General features: G+C 42.2%; 1 protein-coding gene across 1 annotated transcript in view; it reads left to right on the forward strand.

Annotated features, from left to right (window-relative positions):
• The first annotated feature begins 344 nt into the window (after positions 1–344).
• Positions 345–19,716, forward strand: part of ASPG (asparaginase) — a 44,142-nt gene continuing 24,770 nt past the window's right edge. The window contains exons 1-6 of the mRNA XM_026048651.1: positions 345–428; positions 5,204–5,333; positions 7,400–7,511; positions 10,096–10,221; positions 11,667–11,750; positions 12,853–12,979. Coding sequence (XP_025904436.1) covers positions 410–428; positions 5,204–5,333; positions 7,400–7,511; positions 10,096–10,221; positions 11,667–11,750; positions 12,853–12,979 — 598 coding nt within the window. The 5' untranslated portion in view covers positions 345–409. The remainder of the gene's footprint in view (positions 429–5,203; positions 5,334–7,399; positions 7,512–10,095; positions 10,222–11,666; positions 11,751–12,852; positions 12,980–19,716) is intronic.

A 19,716-nucleotide genomic window follows, 5' to 3' on the forward strand; every position in this document is an offset into this window, starting at 1 on the left:
TCCCTCCCTTTTCCCCCTGGACGCCTTTTTCCCCCTCCCCCTTTTTCCCCTCAATTTATTTTTTCTTATTTTTCTTCCCCGCGTTACTTTCGCTTTGCCCCGGGCGGGACAGCGCTCCCTGCCCGCCGGGCCGGGCTCCCCGCGCGGCCCGCCCGCCATGGCGCCCCCGCGGGCCTGGCCCCGGGGGCGGGAAGGGGCGGCCCCGCCGCACCGCCCCCTATAACTGCCCACTCGGCGGCGCCGCGCGGCGGGTAGCGGTTCGCGGGGGGCGGCGATGGCGCTGCGCGGGGCCGAGGCGAGCGCCTTGGCCCGGGCCCTGACGAGCGGCCCCTCGGGCGCGGCGCTGGGCGCCTGCAAGGGCGACGCGGTGGCGCGGGTGCTGGTCATCAACACGGGCGGCACCATCAGCATGGTGCCGGACGACAAGGGTGAGCGCCGCGGCGGGGCCTGCCCGAGCGGCCGCGTCCCGCGCTGCTCGCGGCTCTTCCCGTCCCCGCGGCTCGGCAGCCCCTCTCCTCAGGGATGTGCCGCCCGGTCCCGCTCGGCCCGTGGGCAWCCTGGCGAGCGCTGGGGCCGCGCGGCAGCCCACGCAGCGGCCGCTTTCGTGATGCTTTTCTCCCCTCCTGCACCCGCGGCGCCGAAAATGAAAGCGGGYGAAGCCGCCGGGACGCGCGTGGGCCGCCCCGGGTGGTCCCGCCGCGGGGCTGCCGCTCGGGCCGTGTCCGTGCCCGTGCCGGGGATGCTGAAGCCGCGAGCTGGCCGCGTTGGCGCGCGTCCTGCCAAGCGCAGCGACGAGCCGAGCCGCATGCTGCGCCCGCCACGCGCTGTGCGCCGCCGTCCCGCCAGCAACCTGGAAACTCGGAAACTCCCCGTCCTGCCGCAGCGGCAGAGCGAGACGTGAATAGGTCTGGCAGGGAACGAGAGATCCTTGTAAAGAAAAAGCTGGATACGCCAGGCTGCTCTCCCTGACTGCCTGATGCTGAAATCCAGAGCTGAAGTCTGAGGTGTCTCTGCATACTGCATTTTATCWGAAAGTTTTTTAGGTACCTATGACTATATGGGTTGCTGTACGTTTTCAGGTATACCTAAATACACAGAGGTAGGTACCTAACATTCACCTAACTGTCTCATTCCCTGGATCCGTAAGCTGGTTGGAATAACACRTAAGTATCCCTAGGACCTGTCTTGTAAAATGAGAAGTCTGCAGGYGTAGGGGATATGTGTATGTGAAGGAAAGGAGCTTGGTTTTATGAACAKCTGTTGGTTTTCTTTCCTCTGCGCTCAGCAGGCTGTGGAGTATCCCGGGGGTTCCCCAGCCTGTGTCTCGCTACGCCGGCTGTTCACAAGTGGRGGACTCGAGCGCCCTGCAGCAGTATTTGAAACCTGTGCCTGACATAACATCTAGGCTGCTCATCTGTAGGACCAAAGCACCTGGGGCTTCACCTCAGAGCTTCCTAGATTGGGCTCTTTCCTATTACGTAGACYCCCTTGTCAGAAGGTTCCTGGCTGTTCTTGAGCGTTGTAGGGTAGATGCTTTTAAGGTTTCTCTTCTGCTTTGGCTTTCATTGCTTTTGCTTTGTGTTTGATCTGCTGCACAGGCCGGAAGCGTGACAGTTTCAGTTGTGAGAGAAACTTTTCTGTATCTTTCACGTGATACCTCGATACTTTTCTCTGTCTCTTTATATGCGTCTTATACTAAAACCATTTCCTCCTTCTAAAGTCTTGACTTCCCAGGCACYGTGTTTTAAGCAAATAAGCCAGATGCAGAATTCTGTTTTAAATGAACTCCACTGCTTCTCATCTTCTGTGCTTTTTTTTCCTTTTGCTTATCAGCATCAGTCGTTAAAGCATGTGCAAACAGCCTAGCAGTTGCAATGCGACGATGCTGACTTGCTGCATCCTCATGAAGGCTTCGACCTGCATTTTGTGCACGAATCGATCATCAGAGCAACTGGGCTGCCCCTCTAAGAATATTTGGCAACCTTTAATGCTCAGAAAGCAGCTGGTGAAAGGGCAGCGTGGTTTAAAGGCAAAAGCAATAGATGCTCATTTCTTTTACTGTAGATTTGGTGGAAGGAAATTGCCTGTTTAGGACCTTATCTAGAACTATAATTTTTATTTCAAGTAAGGTAAGCAAGAGGCACTTCCCTTGAGTGACTTCCTTCAGCCAGTGAACAAGCCAGGCTTCTACCTAACCTTGCTGAAGAAGATAGTGTCTTTTCTAAATCGTGACGGTTACAATAGGTATTCCATGAGTAATATGCTGATGTGCAGAACTGCCCCTAAATGTATATGCAAGACTGATACAGACTGAATAGCTGTCAGCTATAGCAAAAATGGAAAAAAGGGCAATGCATAACCTTTTTTTCTTTCTACTTGAAATGTATACACATCTCCTCAGAAATGCAAAAGTTCCGCTGCTCTGAGAATGAATGCTTTGGAAGGCACTTTGCTTCCTACTTCTCTGCTTTAACTACAGTTAGTTGTTACTTTTTAGGAGTTGGCACCTTAGGAGTTGTGTGTGTGTGTGTGTAAATAGATATATACACTCCCTGTTTGTAATGGTATTCCTACAGGAGAACTGGTTTAGCAAAGTCCTTTGTGTAGAGGTATGTTAGGGTTGGGGGTGACGCTGAACATCAGTATTGCCCATCTCCCTTTCTTGGGTGTAGGGCCCCACTGAGAGTTGCATGAGACTTGTGCAGCTCCCCATTCTCTGCTGTAGCACGGGTCAGAGCAGGTAAGTACGTAGTTACAGCAGTATCGTCTGCAGCACCAGGGGGAAATTCAGAGTCCTCACTGCATAGATGAGCACGAGCCGTGCTAGTTCTCAGCCAGAGTCATGTTCTTTGTAGCTCTGCGTTTGTCCATCACTTTGTGGTGCAGGGGGTGGCCACCTAAGAGAAAGGGCAGAAGTTGATGAGAGGTGTTTTGGCAAGTAGCGCTGTCTGCCTCTCCCTAGAGGGTGAAGCAGCTGCTCTCTTAACAAGTTTGGCTCTCAAAAGGTGATTTCCACGCATAATAAGGTAGAAAGTTTCTGCAGGCGATTGCACTTGGTTTCTCCCATTTTTTCTTACTGAAGTCATGAGGCAGAAATCACTGCTAAACATGAATGCACTTAGAGAACTGTTCAGATTATAAGTCAATTATCTTTGGTACATCTGCGTAACATCTTGGGGAAAAAAAGTTCAGTGTTAGCAGTTACGGAAAAAATACTACCAAATTTGTGATTAAGACACGAGAAAGTGTTGTTCAGAAGGATTTAAGATTATTAATATACACAGCTATCTCATTCTTAGAGCAAGTAGATATGTGTAAATAAGCAGTCTAATCCTTTGTGAGTATTCAGATCAAGATGAGCATTGACCAAACAAAACAGTCAGAAAACGCTTGGATCCGTGGACTGCCCTCCAGAGCTGGAATAATTCCATGGCCAAGCACAGCAGAAGTTCCTGTTTGTGCCTGAGCTAAGGAGCATCGTAGTAGGAAAAGCAGGGATAATAACTGAATGAACAAAGCATCCACAGCTTGAGAGCGCGGTGAGTGTGTTYTGTGGGATGAAGTGTTCTGGCAGGAACCCAAGCAAAGCCATTCGAATGCTGGTGCTGGTCAGTGAGAAGGCTGACTCTGGAAAAGCCTGCTACGTTGTTGAGGTGAGAAATGAGAGAGATTATACTGTTCTTAAGGGGCTTTCCATCCGCTTGGAAGGGAAACAGAGCCCAACAAAGCGTGCGTGGAGGCTCATTAACTCGCGCTGTCTCTGTTTCTCTATGTGTATTTTAAATAAAAATCCTTAGTGGAACAAGCAGAGAGAAAGATGCCTAGCTTGTGCACGAATCACGGTTAAGCAAACAGAAGAATTCGGAAGTGGGAGACAACCAGCCTCAAATGATGAATAACTGAAAATGGGACAAGTTGAATAGTGAGGTTTGAGACCTTGTTTGCCATCTGAATGGGTTGTGTAAAATGCATTGACTACTGACATTAAACTTAACAGTAATGCCAGTAGAGTCTTGAAGTTCAGAAGGAAAAAAAAAGTTCCTCTGATGGAAATTACTTGAATGAAGAATGTGTCAAATAGTCAGACTTAGGGGAAAGAGAGAGGCTTTGGGCTCTGGACGTGAGAACTGCTGCTGTCTTCCCTGCAGCAGGATCTCAGTAGCCGGATAGTTCTCTCAGTTAAGGAGAAAAACTGTTTGCAAATGAAAAAGTGGGTGGAATACCTTAATGTGATATTTATAACTGGGCTATGATAATTGAATACTGCTGATCTGTAAACTCCTAATGTCACTTTGAGACACAAGAATTGCTGAAGCTTGAGATTAGCCACGTTTTATTCTGTTAAATTGAAACTGCACGTGACYTTCTTCTTCGGAGCTAATCACAGGAGCTGTAATGTAGAGATCTCATGATGCAGTGAGCATCAGAACAGTTAACGGTTTGACTCACAGAGGAGCTCAGAATCGTGACAAAATAAACCCAGTAGGTGCCTTTCTGTGTTGCAGGGCTGGCCTCTGGGTTCCATTTAACAAGCCTGGTTGCAAGCAGATCACCTGCAATGTGATCTGCAGATCCAGCCAGCCCAAATGGACCCCTGTAGGCTGCTTTAAGCCCCAGCCATCCTTAGGGCTGCTACATTTCTCTTTGCATTTGCTGCAGCCCTTGATAGGGAGGCACTACGTGCAACTTTCCAGTACAGCTGGCCCATACTTTGCTGTAGATACTGCTGTAGACTAAGAAGGGTAGGCAAAAATYTCACATCACTTAATAGTACACGTAATTGTACAAAGCAGTGTTTCCCAGTGTTATGCCACTAGGTGGGAGAGGAGCTGTGGAAAAGGAAAAGAGGACAGCTTTGTGCTATGGCTGCAAAAATTGATCTCATGCCCTTACTGCTTATCAGTATTTGGAAGCAACGATTACAAGGAAACAAATTCTTGATGTGAAGGAAACTTGTGACGTTATTTCTCCTGAAAATTTCTATTTCTTTTTTTTTGTTTGTTTGTTTCATGTCAAGAAAAGAGTAAATGCACAGAGATTTATTGGTTATATTCTGGCTTCTCGTTCTGATATTGCTGATTGACTGTTCAAATCTAATTTGTAAAGATGAGCAAATATTTGCGTAACTTCTCTCCTTACTGTGTATTTCAATTTTCCCTTAACCGACTCCTTTATTTACATCGTCTTCTCCTTATTTTTTCAGGACTCACTCCCGAGGCCAATAAGTTGGTAAGCAGCTTGAAAAACATGCCCCAGCTGCACGACGAAGCGTACGCCCAGGAAAAAAGGCTGTACGACTGCCACGAATATCCAGATAAGACCCTGGTGCTCCCGTAAGTACATCTTCCTTGGGGAAGGCTGAGAAATGCCCTGTTAATTTTCAAAGAATTAAATCTGCAACCATTACTCTGAAGATGCTAGTATGAGATTAACAAAAGAGCTTGAAAGGATTTAAAAGGGGAAAAAAGGAAAACTCTAATATGTCTGGTGCTATTTGCAATGAAGTGTTATATAGCTGCTTAAAAAAGAGCTTTTAAATTAGGCAGCAAGTACACATTCCAGGCAGCTTAGTTCTGCATTTCTTTCCTGCTTGTGAATGTGAAGTTGCTGCTGCGCAGATATACGAGTGTTCCACAGAAACTAAGAAAACTTTATATACAGCACTGTGTAAATTATCTCCAGCATATGTCTGGAAAAGTAGCAGCTAATTAATGCACCATGAATAGGCCCCGTGCTTTAATTCTGCAGGCCTTCTGTTCTTAGAAAACCGTAAAAGCTGATTGTGTCTTCCAAATTTATGCAACATTATGATAATGAGTGATGGGCTTATAATTAATCTGCGTTGCTTCTTAACTGTTGGGCAGTGATTAATAAGCTTATAGGTTTTATTTAGAGGGCAGTATGCTAATTTGAGATATTTCCCAGCTGTGATGAATGGCTGTACCCCTGTAAACATGTTAACATTGCACAAAGGATGATTTTACACAGTTGTTCAAAAATAAATGAGACTATAGCTGTTCTCCTTTAAAAGTGAGTATTCCTTAAATCTTAAAGGAGAAAAATTAGGATATACAAACAAAATGCAACCTATCTATCTATCTGTCTATTTTGTAGTCAGGTTTCTGTGTTAAGCTTTTAAAATTAAGCACTTGAAAGGGAGATGGCAGGAGAAGGGGTAAGGGAAAAAGAAATGGAGTCCTGGTGGAGTAGTATTGATGGGAACATTAAATATGTGTTAAATATGATGGTTATGCTAAGAAAAATGGAGATTTGTTAAAATACTGTAATTACACCCAAACAGCTTAAAACTTTTAGAGGATTTCAAATATAACAAAACTGCAGCAGCATAACCTTTTGGGTCCTGAATATATGTGTTCCAGCATGTGTTCTATAATCAATTAAAAACAAAACAAAACAAACAAAAAAAAAAAAAACCCACACACTTTAAACAATCATTCAGATCAAGAGTTTACTGGACTTTAAAAACAAAAGAAAAAACACCGCTTGTTTTTCTGGCACAGCCAAGTGCTGTGTAGGAGGTTAGTCATGGCAGCTTGCCATTTTCTCTTTCGTACTAGTTGAGTGATATTTTAACCAGGCAGTTGGGAAATATTGTACGTTTCCGAGGGGAGAAAATAGAGGAGTCTTTGGTGAACTTTGTATATCCATGTAATAAATCCACAGAGCAAGCTCTCATAACGAGGTGGCAACACGCCTAGTGGCTAGCACTAGGGCTTTACAGAGTTAGCCTGTTCTTAGCAAAGGCAATAAGGTTTTTGCTCGGTCTCTAGGCAACAGTTTCCTTCTTTTCTTGAAGGTCTTAACTAACCAAGAGCTGCTCGTCTGAAATCTGAGGTCAGAGAAACTGAGCAGAGTGGATCTGGTAACGGCCACAGAAAACAAGGCTGGTTGCAAGACTCTTAGGAGAAGATACTCTGCTTGTTAGGGAATGTGTATTTATCAAAGCACTAAAAAGTTGTTGCAGCTCTTCTATTGACTCCTTACATGCATTGGGAGTTTCATAGATTCCATTTGATAGTTTGTGAGGTATTTTTTTAAACCTTAGAATTTAGTATTGGCTTTTGTTTGGAACTGAGTTCCAAACATTAGGATTTCATAAAGTAAAACTAGGTTCTACTTTTCTGCCTTTATTTTTGGCAACTCTTCCCCCTACTCCAAATTCTGTCAGCTTCAGGTATTTGTGCTTTAAACCCCATCAGACCACAAGTTTATAAACTTGGAACTTAGTGTTCCAAATGGGACAGCAGTTTTGCACTGTAGATGTGGTGACAGCAGTGGGGAGAAGGGCAAAAACTACTGATCTAGTGAACTAACCAGAAGTGATGAGCTAGTGTTAGCTCTCAGAGTGAAGCATATTTTCAATTCTCTTTCTTCCTAGTGTCTCTAAGCAAAACAAAAGAATTATCTACACAATCCTGGAGCTCTCACCATTACTTGATTCTTCCAACATGACTCCAGAGGACTGGGCCAAAATTGCAAGGAAACTTGAGGTATAGTGGTGTGGGATGAGATTTTGTTCTCATCCAGTAATTTTGTTCTCATCCCAGTAATACCGTGCTTATATATTAAAGATATAAATGTTATGCAGGGTGTTATACCCAACTTAATTACCAGTAAAGTGTTAAGTATTGTTCATGTAAGATTGCAATTTTTTTTTCCTTTGAAATGCTGGAAGCTTACTGAAGTTATATGGTTTTTCGACTGATAGGCCATATCAGAATTTTGTAATGGAAATTACATTTAAAAATCACAAATATGATTGAAATAAGCTGTGTAATCAGTATGTTAAAAAAAAAATAGTTAAATTCACTGTCCAGAAATATTGGATAGAATCCTTAGGTGTAGGTGACTTATTTGAAGGTTAGTTAGTTACCCACTGTTTGACTGTGCAAATAGTTTAATAGCTATTGACAATGAAAATGATTTTATATTATTATACCTCTCTTCCTTTGGACAAAGATTGACTTAACTAGCTTTGGCTTTGCAGAAAAGTTAACGTGGTTGGTTCCCCACACTGGGAAGTATTTTATAGGTATTCCTGTATGTGTAGACAAACTCATTAAATTCTTTCCTAAATGAAAAATCATCACTTCTCTGCCCTTGTCCCCCCATCTAAACTTCCTGGTATGCTTTTAAGGTAGAAATATGAAATACTTAAAATAATTCACACCAAGAATTCACATGCAGCTCTTAAGAAGTAAATAACTGTGGACTTTGTAAGATACTTTGTAAGAAGAGCAAGCAGCTCTTCTGCTTGCTCCACAGTGGTGGACTTTATAGTTGAAATTTCCTCCTTCACCAAGAGTGGATTAATGTTGGGAATACTGCTGGAGGTTGCAGAAGAGTCTTACTCCTTTAACTCCTCTAACCCTGAAACCACCAAGCAGGGGTCGATGTAGAGAGCATCTTACAAGGGCTAAGGAAGAGGTGAAGCTGCTGTGTGGGCCATGAGCCTCTAGGATGCAGCAGGGCTACAGCTGGGAGCTGTAACAGCAAGAAGACAGGGCTATGCTGAGCAGGACAGGTCTTTCTTAGCTGCACTTAGTTTATTGTGCTTTCATCTCCGAAGGAAAATAAAAACTCTTTGGCTTTCTGAGATATTTAGACACTGCCACTTCGTTTTGTTTTCAGCCACTTCCTGGGCAAAGCAGGAGTGTGCTCAAGGTTTTTCAGGCTGAAACATTCAAAGATGCTTGTTTGGGATTTCTCCTGAATTTTCAGCCTTGTCTTTTATATTATGATGCATAATCCAGGCTGTGTTCCATCCCATCTAATAAAGTCCACAAGGCTGTAAATGCTCCTGGAGCACACTGAGTGACTGAAGAGGGCAAGTGGCTTTTTCTCAGCTGGCAGCTCTTCAAACTCACTGTTTTACTGCATTAGTGAATAACTACAGCACAGTGAGTTCAACATCATTTTATGGTTTAGCCTACAGAAAAGATCTTGCATCACCAGATGTTTTTTCTGCTGGCTAGCCTGCTAGAAATAAACTGAAAAGCCCCCAGATTTTCAGTAGGTAGCAGCACGTAGGGGCGGGTATCATCAGTGAAGCAATAAGACAAGGACAAACAGAAATCTGAGAGTAGGTTTAAAGGTGACTTTATTATCAGGAGATGCCAAGAGAATGTTCCTGTTGTAATGCAAGAAATGTAATTAAATAGAAATCTGGCTTAATTCCATGAAAAAAAACTTTTTTCCCTCTCGCATTTTGCATTTTACTTGGACTTCTGTGTAATCCTTTCCATGTTAGCAAATGAAAAGTAGTAGTAAAACCCATCATTGTCTCTTACAATATTGTTTACTACATGTGTCACTTAAAATAGCGGAATTCACTCCATTTTGCCTCCAAAAGCCAGCTGATAACTTTATTCCAAGGGGATGAGCAGTACCATTCATGACTTTGTATTACACATTATTTGTAGACTAATCATATTATAAAATATATTTTTTTTCCATTTTTACCTGCCTGGTATTCTAAGGGGCCATTCAAAAAGCAGCAAGTGCACATACCTTAATGGTGAACAGGGATAGCCCTATTCTGTTCTCTCCTGTCAAATGTTACCATGGAAAGGTGGATTTCTCAACAGAAGAGGGCACTCTTACACTGGCAATTTGCCTGCCTGCTGCCTGGATTAAAGGGCCTGTTTTTTCTGTAGGTTGATAGCCTTGGTTTGCCTAATCTGTTCCTGTAAATGGTGTAATCCCTAAAGTAAAAGCAGTAACAAGAAATCAGACTATACGACTAATTTGCATATGTTAACATTCCTGTTTAAAGCCATTGCTAAGCTTTTCTTAATTAGCAGTCTTCTGGTTTAAAAATGCTGCATTAATATGTATACATGGAAGGATCTCTTTGACTGTTCCATAATTAGAATTACTAGCTCTAGTGCTTATTGTCCGATTAACCCTTAATTATATTTAAACTGAAAATGTGGATAACTCTAAGAGGAATTATGCTGCTAGTACTTCTTTAAAGTGTCATACTGGTGCTTGTATCAGTGAAAATATTGCAGTTTGCACCTCACTTACTGATGCCAATGGGTTGGTTTAATAATATGAAAACTGTCTCTCCAGGAGCACTATGAAAAGTTCGATGGCTTTGTGATCCTTCATGGCACTGATACCATGGCCTATACAGCGTCAGCCTTATCCTTCATGTTTGAGAATCTGGGCAAAACTGTTGTTATGACAGGCTCTCAGGTAATGGACTTGATGTGAAGTGGGAGTCGGAAGCCCCGGGGCCYGTTCTTGTGTGCAGGACCATGGAGGGTGCAGGGGGTCACTGCATGCGTCGGCAATGCAGGGTGACCAGGGTGACAGCTCATGGGCTCCCCCACCGGGGGATCTGCCCCCAGATTTTATCATTAGTGACTTTACAGATCTGTCCCAAATCTGACTAGTTGTTCATTATGGCTGGGGCCAGATGCTTCAGGGAAAGCTCTGAGAGCCTCTCACTGGCCACCGTGCAATAATCTGTTTATATGAGAAGCATCTTTTTTCCAGCCTCAGGTGGCTGGGGGTTGTTAGCTGCCTTTTTTGTTAAAGCCCTCAAGCATGCAGCTGATTTACTTGAGCAGTTGCTGCCCTGTCTTATGCTCTTCATTGTTCTTTGGTATTTTGTTGGGTTCCTCCCCGTTTTTTTTTATATCTAAGCATTATATGCATTTTTAATAGTTTCAGGTCCATAAAGCATTTAGCATGGCCTGGTTTTTTTTCGCTCTAAAGACTGAATTGATTAATTTTCTTTCCTTTAGCTCGAGATCAGACCTTTGCATATTGTCTGAGGGGGAGGGGTTGTCTTACTAGAATAGCTTGCTTGAGCACGAAACAGAGCTCTAATCACAAAAGAGAGATGAAACACAGCACTGTAACATTCCCCTTCCCCCCCTTTTCGTAATTCTCCTTTCACATGTGGTCTATTTGAAGTCTAAGAAGTAGTAGACTCCCACTTACTGTCTTGACAGTGGGCAGTCTGGTTGTAGTACATCATATTCAAGGTTTTGCTTTCTTTTTGCTTTCTTTTTTTTGAAGATCTGCCCGACATATGATCCGGCAAAAGTGCGTGTGATTTTTTTTCATTGTTGAAAGGAGCTCTGTCTCTCTGTTAATGAAAAGGCAATCTAAAAAGGCATGGAAGTCATCACTGCTTCAATCAGCAGACTGGATTTCTGTTTTTAATCTTGTCCTTTACTGTCAGTAATAACCTGCTGGTTCAATTTTTGTATTCTATGAAGAAAGATGGTGCAAGAGAGCCATCCTTGAAGCCCATCATGAGAGTTCTGTAGGAACTGAGGCTGTTGCTTTTTCTCTGTACACTTAAACTGAGTATGCCTGCTTTGTATTCTTGATACTTTTTTTTCTGAAAAGGCCTCTACTTCTAAAAGCAATTGCTCTATCATTCTCATCTCTACATTATTCTCTAAGTACTCAGTTACAAAATCTGTTAAGCACAGAGGGAAACCCCACCATCTGCTTCAGTCTAAAAATAGTTCGGAAGAACTAAATTTTATATTTTATTTGTCATAAATCATTGTTACATAAATTATTTGTTCATTTGTATTGCATAAGTTGGAGGTTTTTTTTTTTAAATGCTCTGTAGGCTTTATGTATTATGACAAGTTTCAATTTCAGTCTTTGCTCTCTAGGTGCCTCTGTATGAGCTGAGGAACGACGGCCGAGCCAACCTGCTGGGAGCACTGCTCTTCGCTGGACAATTTGTGATTCCTGAGGTCTGTTTGCCTGTGAAAACTCTCAGAAACTGCTTTTCTTCCCTTAGCTAGAACATATTCTTAAATATTCAAAATGTCTAATAAGTAGTAAAGAATTGCATAAGGAAAGGAAAGGAAAAAGGAAAAAGGAAAAAGGAAAAAGGAAAGGAAAGGAAAGGGAAAGGGAAAGGAAAGGAAACGGGATTCCAATGAGGTGACAGAGCCTTGTGTGCCTTTTTTCAGAATTCATATACCATTTTTCCTACATTCATTCTATAAAAACTTCAAGTCTGAAAAGCAGACTTGAAATTCCTTTGCAAACATGTGGGGTCTGAAACACCTCTAAGTCAGTTCTTGAAGTGTAAGTTTTAAAGTCACTCTAGAACTGACAGCAGCATCTTCTGGTCCTGGTTCCTGAAGACTGAAGTGCTGAGGGTGATGTACCTAATAGACATGGGAGCACCTGCATGTTCTCAGCAGCACCCTAATTTAAAAGATGGTGACACTGCACAGSCCCAAAGCCTGAGAGAAAACTAATCAGATGACTCCTCATTCCAATTCTGTCTGTGCTCACATAGCCAGTTCCTTGTAGAATAACAGCAATAGCTGACTGGCCAAGATCTTCAGAACTAAGAATTCTGTGAAATATCTTCCCCCCACCCCTTCAAATTCCACTCTATCTACTTTTAAAGGATTTGCCAAGAGGCCTACCCTTAAATCTTTGCTGACTTTTAAAAATTCTAATTCATTTTCACTAGATGTTTTTAAGATTTTAGACTCTGAGTTTAGATCTAACTCATGAACTTTTTAATAAGTCCACACTGTACCTTTCCACTGTCCCTGAAGTGGACTTAAGCAAACTTGCTGTATCCTCGAGTATGCCTCATAAGAGGATTGTGAAACTAGTTAGYTTTTAACTTGTTTTGTTCTTAAATTCTTAAACCAATGTGTGACAGATGGGCCAATTCTTTCTTGAAAGGGTAGGAGTTGTAAACATCTACTAGCCTCTGAGTTACTTTAAAGACTTAGAAAACACTTTATAAAGGACAGACTACAGTATTTATCTACTGAATCTTTTAATTACTGGCTTATTCATAGACCTGTTTCTTTACTTGTCTTGCAGGTGTGCCTGTATTTTTATAATAAACTGTACAGGGGAAATAGGGTGACTAAGGTGGATGCTGGGAGTTTCAATGCCTTTTCCTCACCTAACCTGCCTCCACTTGCAAATGCTGAGGTTGATATTAAAAGTAAGCAACATCATCTCTTAAGCCTTGTAATTTGTGCCACATGCAATAGGACTCTAGATGAGTAGAATCCGTGCTTATATAGTTGAAAGGCTGTTTTTAAACATTGATATAATTTTAAAGCCTGTATCTTGTCTCTATTTCATGTACTCTGAAACTGTTTAAATATTAATAAGACGTTAAGAATTTGTGATTCAACTACATTTAGCTATGAGAATAGATATGAGSTAGGCTGACTTTGACTAAATATGCAGACTTACCAGAGGGAATGTAGCCCCTGTGTCAGGAAAATGTTTGCTCTGAGGATAAAAATGAGGGAGGAGGTAGGACTGAAAGAACAAAGAGTTTAATCCAATTAATGACCATGCTGGGCTCTGAAATCAGACATAAGACTCATGGCAGAGTAAATGCAGCTTCAACAAGCCTATGTAGGATGCATGTCATTTTGTAAGAGGTTATACTGGATATTTAGGTCCTGTCTGAACCGGGAACACACTGAGAATAGCAGACCTAGGATACATTCTGTGTATAATTTTTTTTTCCCAACTTACTCAGACTCCCCACAATTTCAGTGCTTTGAGGAAAAGGAAAATCTTTTTTTTAAAGCTGCATGAAGATTGCAGTGTCTGTTTACAAAGTCATTAAGACATTGATGGCTGTTCTTGGATAAATTACACCCTTTCTTTTGAGAGAGGAGAAAAGATGCACTACGAATTTGGCTAAGTAAGTTGCCAAAAGGACCCTACTGAAGGATGGTTTTTAGAAGTACAACAAGTTATGCAAGCTGCTGTTGAATAGACTAAATTTATTTGAAAGGCCTGGGCATAGATGACAAACTCCAATATTACCTAACAACATAGGGCTAGACTTCCTGATTAATACGTATTTGATGTTTTGTGGTGGTGGATTGCAAATAGAGAAAGAAAGGGTCTATTTTTCTTTTGCATCCGAGTTTAGAGTCTCACAAGTGAAAACAAATTAAATATCAGGGTAGTGTCTACAGAATGATACTTCATTTATTTCTCATTAAGATCTCAGGTTAATAGCTGTCTCCTCAAGAAGTTATTTAACCTCTTGGTACTTTGTTTTCCCAAACAAAAGATTTTAATCTAAATATTCCCCAGCTGTTAAAGGATAAGGGAAAAAAAATCATGAATGTTTGTGCCTATTGCTGTAGCATCTGTACAAAGTGGGATAGAGGAGCAAGGACAATAGCAAGGGGGTCCCAAATTCTTCTGCTCAGTGCCATTAATGCCATTAATGCCAGTAGGAGCTCTCGCCCTGTGCCACAGAGCATGCTCTTCTGAATGACATTTCCTACTACAGAGACATGCTGCAATTTTGAAAAATAAACTTCTCACTTTTCCCTAATAGTGAGTCACTTAACAAAGTTCCAGAATCACGATACTTTCTTTCTAGGAGTTGGATACAAACTGAGGTACCTTTAGAAAACTGTAGTGGTCCCTGAGACGTGTCTCAGGCAGAGAATGTGCCACTGGGACTCCTGCAGTAAATTAGGGGAAAAATAAGTGTTCTTCCTTGGGTTTTTATGAGCTGCATCAAATAGGATATACATAAGTACAGTTTTCTGACTGATCAATAGTGAAATGAAGCAGCAAATTGCATGCTACTTCTCTCTTGCATTTGAGTGATCTGTTTTGTGATTCCTTGTGTATAGCAGAAAAATGAGAAAGTTATTAAGTACTTTCCTTGKCCCGTCTTGTGTCCCATTATCTTTTCAATAGAGTGCCCCAATGAGATCAGTGAGGATTTCTGATTTAGAAACTGATGGTGTGATAGGCTCTATTCTTATTTGTTTCAGTTGATTACCCTGTAAGAGTAGCATCATTTATCTAAGATGACAGTGTCAGTATTGAGGGATTGTTTCATTTTGAAAAAACATAGTTTATAGAGTGGGCAATCTACTAGTGCTGCTTCATTTTGTCCAAAATAATTGTTTGAAACATAGCTGTCATCTCGAGTCTGCTCTTACAATCCTCATAAGAAGCTTTCAGGGAGACAAGGAATCACCTGAGGCTTTTAAAACCAATCTAAACCAATCTAGCATCTTTAACTTTGGGGTTTTTTTTGAGTGACTTTATGTAGTATGTCTTAACCTTCCTGCAGATGGGGCTGACTCTTGCTGCTTCAGCATTATCTCGGGCAGTCTGACAGCACTGGAAGGACGAGGCCACGTGCAGAGGCTCTTCCTTGGGCTCCCTTGGTTCTAGACAGCTGGGAATGGAAGCTGCAGAGAAACCRATGGCAAGAGTGAGCAGGGGACTGGGGTGAGAGCTCAGGATCACAGGCTGGTGCATGAGAAGAGGAAATGCTGTGCAAGGTTACATGTGCTGTATAAAAGCACTGATCTGCTTCAGCGCCTGAGAGAGGAGAGAAGCTCAGCCCTCTTCCCCTCCACTTCCCAGCTGCTGCTTTCTTCTTCTTATTTTGACTCCAATTTTCACCGCTTTCCCCTGTCAGATAAGGATCACAGTGAATTTTCTCAGCAAGATCAGAAAATTCTCTGTGAAATAATGAACTACATGGGAATAACCAAACAAACCAAACATATTTTCAGACTCTTAAAAGTCTACTGAATGAAAGACCTTGCCTTATTTCTCTCGTACTTTGGAAAGGAGAGTGAGGGGAATTGTGTAAAGAGGCTCGGTGTGTTTCATAACCAATTACTCTCCGTAGTTCTCTATTGTCTTAATGAAGCAAATGTGAAACTTGCTTCATTACCATGGCTGGACTTTCTTCATCATCCACACATGTAACTTCGGGGAGTGGTGGGAGTAGAAACCTGATTGTGCAGGGGATGAAAAAATTCCCTGCAACAGTGTGCCCAGACTTGGTACTGCAGCAGCAGCAGCTCAGAAGGCCCTTTTAGGCTCCTCTACCCAACAGTCTCATTAGGGAGAAGCTATTAGTCACTGGCCAGGTCTGTGTCTTGGTTCTAGTTATTTATAGTAAAAAGTCCAAGTCATTTATATATTAAGGCAAATGCCAGGTCTGCTCACTGAAGTACTTTGGGGATTTTTTTCCCTCGCTGAAACAGGCATGTTGGCTCTTGCAATGAGACCGTTCAATTTAAATATTCATTTCAAAAGGTGTGTGTCAATTGTTTTATGCTAAACTGCCAAAAAGGGGGTCTGTGTTTATTTGCCTCCTTTAGGAATTTCCAGCCATAGGTTGGTGTGTGCTCCCCACCCCTCGGCTGTCGCCAGGAATTCTAATGAACACTGGGGGAGCTTATATAATGGTCCGACTTGCCCGTAGCCTTGCAGAGAGGGATGAGAGGAAAGTGTTGCTGTTTGTCTGGGGCTCTGTAATCACCAAAAGCTGTATTTCCTGTTTGATTTCATAACTGGGAGTTCAGTCACCACTCCTAGGGAGGTGTCGCTCTTAGTTACAGCACTCATTATGAGTTGAAACCTGTGCTGTGGCATAGGCACCAGTTAACAAAAGGTTTTGCTGCTTCTACAGACTGTTTAGGGCTTCCTTTTCCCTCTTTTTTTTTTTAAGTGAAGTTGATTTTCTTTTTTTCTTTTTTCCTTTTCCCCATCATCATTTATCTGTGTGTAAATAATCCTGAATAAGATAAGGAAATTATCTTCCCCTGCCTCCCTTTAGTAAAGAATATTTAATCCTTTTTTTTTTATCCTTACTGCATACCAGTTTGGCCTTAGAATGTGCAGGTACCTGTGTGTTTTCTTAACGCARGGTGACCCATGTGTTCAAGAGACTGAAATCTTTCCCCAGGGACTGCAGAGAAGCTTCTGTTCCATCTCTTTGCCCTGGTGAGGCTCTGGTGGAGAATAAAAGCTAGTCAGACTTGGGAGGATTCAAGCCCTAAAGAGTTTACTCTGTGCCTCAGGGATGAACCTCTCTTTCAGATGTGTTTTCTGAGCTGTGATTTTAAGAGCTCCAGTGTTTAGGAGAGAGGAGAGTGAGCTCCAGTGTTGTTGAGAGAAACAACAGCAGGTTGTTTCTGTGATTTTTATGTTTGGACAAATAAACCCAAAGTCTTAATATGTTAAATGCAGGGTCCTTAACTAACAGAATCTTTCTTATCCCAAGACATTTTGAATACAGTATGTAAACAATCATTACATCTCTATTTTATGTACATTGAGATCTATTTTATGTACGTTGCTTTGAGAGCTCTCTGTTCTCCATGGAAGAGCAGTATCCCGCTTACGCTCGCTCCTCAGCTTTGCATCCAGGTTTACATAACGCAGTGCACGTATCAGCTGAACTCATTATGAGCACAGCCCATCCAAGTCGGGACAGGTTACTGTTTTCTGTGTTGTGCCACAACACAAATATCCCTCATTAGTCACTCCTATCCATATGATAAAAAGCTGTTCTAAACAACAACGTGAAGCGCTTTCTGTATGGGAGTTTTTTGCTTAAGGATTGTTAAGAACTCTTAATACTTTTGTTGTTGTTTTAACAAAAAGATTGCTGTATGTTAGGATCAGAGACTAGGATAACTAATTGATTCTATAGAATAAAGATGTTTCAACTTAGCTACACCTTGTAAATACACTGCATTTTGSGGGGCTGTAATCCTTGAGGGGGAGGATGTTCTTGAGATCCCTTGAGGGGGTGTGTGTTCTGCCCTGCCTCCTCTCTTTGAACAATTCTGAATAACTTTTAGATGAATTTGGGTTTTTATGTGTATCTGTTTGTCTGTAACTCTTGCATCACACAGTCTTTTTGTTCTGCCTTTCTACCTGTTTGCCTAATGGGAAGCTGACACCTGTAGAAATTATGCTGCTCTCATCACTGCATTTATGATCTTCAGTACAGAGCACCTTACGTAAACTGCCCAATTTGCAGCCAGGAGAGTTTTACCTTGAGGAAAACCTTTGGTCATTTATTAATGTAGTCAGGAATTGACATCACAGTGCTGTGTCTGAATGCATTGCATCTGTCTTGAGGATGATGTGTTATTTGATAGAGTGCTCCAAGAGTACAGGTATAGGCCTGGTACAGGGCTCATTTGTGAATCTATCCTCTGATCTATCCCCTTAGTCTTCTGCTTTTGGCAATATCTTCCCAGTGATCCATGCCAAGGTCGGTTTCCTCAGTTCGTTCTTCAAGTTAGTTACAGGCATTAGGGATGCTGGRAGCTGCCAAACTTTGTAGTGTGCGTTTGGGAAGTCTTGGCAGGGSCTCCCAGCTTTATGGAGGATAAAGGAAAGAAATCTTTGATACGCTTTTATTGCTGTCCCTGCCCATAGAGGAGGCTGCTTTTAAAGAATTAGAGAATTAATCTGTTTGTTAGAAGGTTGAAAGGATGGGGTTTATTGCCAAACACTGTTGCATCTTAAAAGGCAGTGCTAACTAAGTGAACAGAGCMTGACATATAGACCTTAAGCAGTGCAAATTGCTTTTTGCATGMACCCATGTGCTCCTGTGGGTCTCTAACTTGCTCCACAAAGCTCCTGGGGACCTTCTAGAGCTACGTGGCCAACTGCAAAGTCCAGCCAGGTGATTGCAGAACCGTGTAGGCCACTTTATCACAGAGAAAGAGTCTSTATTTCTATTCTCTTATTCCCAGAGTAATAGGAATACATTTGTTGAAGTTTGCCTAGTAAGATAAGCACCATGCCAAGAAAACTGCTTGTGAACTGTAACTTGTGTTACAGTTTATGGTTCAGGTATTTTTTCATTTAAGTTTCAGGATTTAAAATAGGTGTTTTTCAGAAAGCACATACAGTGTCTCTGCTGACAGCACGCTAAGGCACCACGACTGGAGGGAAAAGTTGGGAATTGTCTTACAGAGGGCTGCTCTTTTCTATGCTGATCTGGTATAYGGAGTTTTAGTATCTCTAGTAATATAGCAGACTTTGGAGGCTCTAAAACGTCCTCTGATTTTCCTGCAAATGCCTGTCTGCTGATGGCAAGAGATTGCAGCGGTAATTGCTGTGAGTAACTCTTCACATGGCTGAGAGCAAGCCAGTATTATGCACTTAGATCTTCTGCCTGTTCTTGCTGCTTGGGGATTTCTCCAAAAACTTAAGAAGCTTAAATCTTGATGGGGAAACAGGTAGTGTGATGACGTGATGTACTTTCATTGAAACGTGGCACTGAGATGCTGGCTGGCATTTGCTAAACCTCTTCCAGAGCCTTCTAGGTGTTGTCAGAGCTACCAGCGCTGCTTTTGCATCGGAGCAGTAAGGTTTTGAAATCAATAATGCATGACTTGGCTTCTAATAATGCAACACAACCAAACTATTAGTTAAACAGCTGGCTTCTGGCTCTAAATGTATAATCGGAGTTAATTGAATCCTTGCTGTTTTATTTAATCATTGCTAACTACATAATAAACTCTGGAGGTGATTAGTGCCTACAGTAACTGCATCTGTCTTTATTATGACATTGAGAACTTGTCATATCTTTTATGTCTGAGAAGATGAAGGTCTGCTTTCTAAACATTAATTCAGGTTGATATCAGCCCAATTACAAAACAATGAAGTTTGGAGCAGCATGTGGCAAGGAAATGTCTCCCGCAAGAGCTGCTTGCTGCTCTGATGACTGAGGTCTTCTGAGCACCCAGAACTGGGAAATCTGATGCTAGCAGGACATGTTCAGCATCTTGAACTGCTCGGGTCTTGTCACTCAAATGCTGCTTAAAGCCATGACACTTCTCTTTTGGAGAGGTTCTAATGGGCTTATAGCTTTGTGTCTGATAAATCATCCTGTTTGCTACTGGAGATTGAACTATCTAT

This window comes from Nothoprocta perdicaria, unplaced genomic scaffold (assembly GCF_003342845.1).
Source record: "Nothoprocta perdicaria isolate Ctin4 unplaced genomic scaffold, notPer1 scaffold_56, whole genome shotgun sequence".
In the NCBI taxonomy this organism is placed as follows: domain Eukaryota; kingdom Metazoa; phylum Chordata; class Aves; order Tinamiformes; family Tinamidae; genus Nothoprocta; species Nothoprocta perdicaria.